This window comes from Streptopelia decaocto, assembly GCF_964273445.1.
Source record: "Streptopelia decaocto genome assembly, chromosome: 1".
NCBI classification, from domain to species: domain Eukaryota; kingdom Metazoa; phylum Chordata; class Aves; order Columbiformes; family Columbidae; genus Streptopelia; species Streptopelia decaocto.
This window is the reverse complement of record NC_138663.1, coordinates 36,330,397-36,335,116: the sequence shown is the minus strand read 5'-3', so window position 1 is coordinate 36,335,116 and position 4,720 is coordinate 36,330,397. Positions and strand designations below refer to the sequence as shown.

Genomic DNA, 4,720 nt, shown 5'->3' with positions numbered 1-4,720 from the left:
ACAGGCAGCGGCGTGGGCTTGTCTGCAGGGAGAGGAACGGTCCGGCTGATGTCTGCAAACGGGGCTCTTCCACAAATTGTTCCGCAAGGAAACAACCTGTAACACAGGCTTTTGCATAATCACGTGCGTGCCTGTAAAATCAGACTAAATGCAAATAACTGCAGCAACAAGAAGCAGCGTTTTACAAAATCATTCCAGCAGCGTCGCTGTTATGGTATCTTTCAAGGCATAAACACGTCCATCCTGTGGCTATGGCCATGCTGTGCGTGAGATGCCTGAGAGACCTTAACTTGTCATTACTGCAGAATCAGCTCCGGTTCAGGGCCCACAGGAGCGCAAATATTGGGGACCAGATGTGAAGAAGAGGGTCCCGTCAAACCGAGTGTGGGGGTGATCCACACGGGCAGCCCCAGGGCATCCAGCAGCCCCGGTCTCCCACGGAAACACGGGGCAGAAAGTTCCCCTGGCTGCCCTCCATGCCCGGCTACAGCCCCGAGGGGAGCCCGGTGGTTCCTGTCTGCGCCTGGGACTTCCCTGCCACGTCCCCCACGGCAAAGCGAACAGGCCCGGCGGGAGACAGATTCACCTACAATGGGGCCTCTTCCTGCCGGCACCGGGACCACGCAGGTCCGCGGTCACAGTACTGAGGAAAGGCGCCCGCGGCACGGGTGGCTGACGGCGCGCTGCCACCGCCCCTGGTGCTGGGCTGTCTGTCACCGCCGCAGGCCCGCACCAGGCCACGCGGCCCAGAAGCCAGCTCCGGCCGCCGCGGGAGGAAACTGACAGCTGCCTTCTCCAATCACGCTCTCCTCCCAGCCAATGGGCGGAGAGGGCAGCCGGGGGCGGGGCTTCCGGCGGGCGGGTGACGGGAGGCGGCGGCGCACGCGGCCTTTCCTTTCCTGCGGGCCGCGGAGGAGGCAGCACCATGAAGGCGTCGGGCACCGTGAGTGACGGTTGGGGTGCAGGGAGCACGGCTGGGACCGGGACTGAGACCACTGGGGTTGAGGTGGCCGTTGGGAGGACGGCGGCGCGGGCTTGCGGTGCTTGAAAGCGGTCTCTGCGCGCCCAAGAAGCCGTGCTTGGCCCTTGAGGAGGCGAGCAGCCAACATGGCGGCGGCGCCGCCGCTCTCGCAGGACGCGTGAGGAGGCTGCGCCGCCCCTGTGCAGGGGCCGTGGTCGGCGGGCGGCACAACTCTTTGCCGGTGGTTTCTCTCTTCCCCTGGGTTGGCCTGCTCTCGCCGCGGTGCCTTCCACAGGCTCGGACCGTGGCGAGGCGGGATCAGGCGGGAGCGGGGGTAGCTCCGCGGCGCTGACGCTGCGGGCGGCTTGTCTTTCGTCTTCCTCCAGCTCCGGGAGTACAAGGTGGTCGGTCGATGCCTGCCCACGCCGAAGTGCAGGACCCCTCCTCTCTATCGCATGCGGATCTTTGCTCCGAACCATGTTGTTGCCAAGTCCCGGTTCTGGTATTTCGTTTCTCAGCTGAAGAAGATGAAGAAATCTTCTGGAGAAATTGTGTACTGTGGCCAGGTGCGGGAGTAAAAACATTATAAAGTGAGAGACTTACAAGGAGTTCCAGCTGGTATATGTGGAAGGAATTTATATGAAGTGCTGTTATTGGGGGTGAGATTGAATTTCATCTGTCTTTGAGTTGTTGCGAAGCTGAGTGATAAATTCGTTTTTTTCAAAGTGCACTGTATGTCTAGTAAACCAAAAAGAAACTTACTTCCCAGCACTTCAGAGCTATGAACTATGCCACTAGCTAGTGGTCCTGTCTGGTTCTTATACTTGCTTCAGCGTGGAATATATGTCTTAAGAGTCATCCTTGGAAAGTAGATATTTGGATGCTTGCATTCCTCTACCTTGATGCTTAAAGAACATTCTATAGAGCTGAAAGCTTGTATGTATTTTCCTTTCTATGCTGAATTACTAAAATACTTTGCTCTTACTTAGTAAGATTTGACTGTAGCTATGTTGTGGGGAAAGAGGGCAAATAGTTAATTTTGACAATAAAATTACAGTGCTTTAGTTGGAACTCTAAAATACATAAACTAGTAAAATGCTGATTACATACTGTCTCTAACTAATTTTGTCTCCTTGTGTAATTTCAGGTGTATGAGAAGTCCCCTCTGAAGGTAAAAAATTTTGGCATCTGGTTGCGCTATGATTCTCGTAGCGGAACTCACAACATGTACCGGGAGTACAGGGATTTGACCACAGCTGGTGCTGTCACTCAGTGCTGTAAGTACATGTAACTGAGGTATGCAATTGTAGGACCAGTATATAAGCACAAAATTATATCTTAAACTGGGCATAAAGGGTGCCAACTTGATCCGTTGTAACTGAAACACTGGAAAAATAAAATTAGAAGTTCATGGAGAAGTCCATAGATGTTTATGTATGATGTATGTGGAGTTTTTATTCATTCCCACTCTTCATACAGTATTTTTAGTGGAAAATATTCCCACTTTGTCTTGGTGTGACTTTCTACAATTGTTGTAATGAGTTTTGCTGTACAGACTGAGAGTTTCATGACCTTTTAGGTGCTGTACTTATTTCTGGCAATATATTGTTTTAAAATAATCAAATGTATCCTCTCAAGTGTTATGGAGAGAATATTTCAGATATAAGGTGGAACATACTAGCATTTTAGCATTTGTCCTTTGGAGAGGAAGTAAAAAAAAAAAAAAAAAAAAAGGGAAGAAATAATCTATGTTGTTCTAAGAGCTCATTGCCTCAGTTCATGGAAGTTGTCCTGATTTCAGTGTGTTTTGTGAAGTACCTGAGGAACAGACCTTTTCTATAGCTGATGCTGCTGATATTTGAATTCAGAAGTGCTATGAACACTACAAAATGCACATAAAAACCCAAAGAATATTGTTCTTCATAATAATATTCTTGTCATGTGTGCAAATATTAAATGTATCTTGTCGCCTTTCAAAAGCTGAAGTGCTGTTGAAAGTGAAATTTAAGGTTCTACATTAACTTACAATAATTCCTGTTAATTAACATACCAAATGACTCCTTAGGAGATCTGAGAACTTGAATTTGTCACAATACAATGACTGATACCTTTATGTACAAGAATGCTATTGACAGTTAAGTTTTTAATAAGTGTGTTAGATCTTCATGGGAAGCATTGTAGGCACAATTGTATTTCAACAGGCATATCTTGTGGAAACTAGCTATGGACATTGTGATTTTAAGGCAGTGATTTTTCACTGCCCCAGGGAGGAATTTTCAGGTAGCCCATGTACAGGTGCCCACCTCCTGCTCTGAAAACCTAATTATGTGGGCTAAACATACCAATTCACATTTCTATTTTTATCGCTTGTCAATTTTAGGAAAAGTTAAGATAACCTCAGGTCCTACCTTCACTTGCACCTTCCTTTTGGAAGGGAATTTTTTTCTGGAGTTGGTGCCTTTCCAGTAATCACACTTCAGTGTTGATTCTGAATCACAGTATTCTTGTGCAAAAAATGTCCCGTGTAGATGACTTCTGTGTTTGTGTACCTTCTTGAAATCAGGCAAGAAGAATAAGATGACGCTCACTTGGAGGAGTTTGGTTATGAGTTCCAGGAAGAATTTGCTGCTATGTGTTGGTTCTGTGATATTTCTGTCATCACTGAAGTGCTAATAAAACCGTTGTGATCAAGTAGAGTTGATCAGAAATTTTAAAAGTTATAGATGGTACTGTAAACATTTCCAAAAAAGATTTTAGTAAGATTTTTGAACTGAAGATGTCTTAAGGCCTGTTTTTAATGAGTTTTCTTGTTACAGACCGTGATATGGGAGCCCGTCATCGTGCCCGTGCTCACTCTATTCAGATCATGAAAGTTGAGGAAATTGCTGCCAGCAAGTGCCGTAGACCAGCAGTCAAGCAGTTCCATGTAAGTGATGTTGCAGTGGCTGGTGGGTCCCAGTCTAACACTGGACTGAAAGAGGAGCTCTCTTGTCTGATTTGCTTTGCAGGGAAAAATAGGGAGGGAACCAAATTTGCACACTTAGATTTACAATTATATTATGATCAAGACTTTTAATGCTAGAACTTTTAGAAAGGAAATAAAACTAAACTCAGTGTGCATAATGTTGCAGAAGACTTGGCTTTAAGAGGTGTTACTTTCAACAAGAATTGCAAAACTAAGGCATCTGTTAGCTCCTAGGAAGTATATGTAATCTGTGGATGCATTGCTTCTCTATACATTAAAGAGCAGTTGAATATATCTTAGCAATATATTGCAAAATATACTTTGTTGTTTGTCTAATATGTTAATTAACACAGAAACATTTTTTCTTGCAGGATTCTAAAATCAAGTTCCCTCTGCCTCACAGAGTTCTGCGTCGCCAGCACAAACCACGTTTCACCACCAAGAGACCAAATACTTTCTTTTAGATACGAAAACGTGCTTTTCAACTCTGTGTTGTAATAAAGGTCTTACTTGAACCTTTGACTCCTAGTTGTCTTTTGGAAACAGTGTCCTGGATATCTAGGAGTCCCCTTTCCTACTCTTTATTTTATGTAAACTATTGGCAGCCTACTACTAGCATCTATGATTGCCTTAACAAGGTGTATGTTTCAGATGCTAACTTAAATTACCCAAATATCCCAGCTTTCCAGGTAAGAGTAAGTCTGTTATCAAGCAGCTATAAAATCCTACATTCATTTTGTCTCCTAGGCATGCTCAGTAAATATAGTTGAATTTGGGAAGAAGGCAGCATTTTG

General features: G+C 45.5%; 1 protein-coding gene across 1 annotated transcript; it reads left to right on the top strand.

The window, feature by feature from the left end:
• The first annotated feature begins 808 nt into the window (after positions 1-808).
• Positions 809-4,441, top strand: RPL18A (ribosomal protein L18a). Its single transcript, XM_082053177.1, has 5 exons — positions 809-943; positions 1,348-1,527; positions 2,109-2,238; positions 3,778-3,887; positions 4,298-4,441. The coding sequence occupies exons 1-5, from the start codon at positions 926-928 to the stop codon at positions 4,388-4,390; spliced, it is 531 nt and encodes a 176-aa protein (XP_081909303.1). The 5' UTR covers positions 809-925; the 3' UTR covers positions 4,391-4,441.
• The last annotated feature ends 279 nt before the right edge of the window (positions 4,442-4,720 follow it).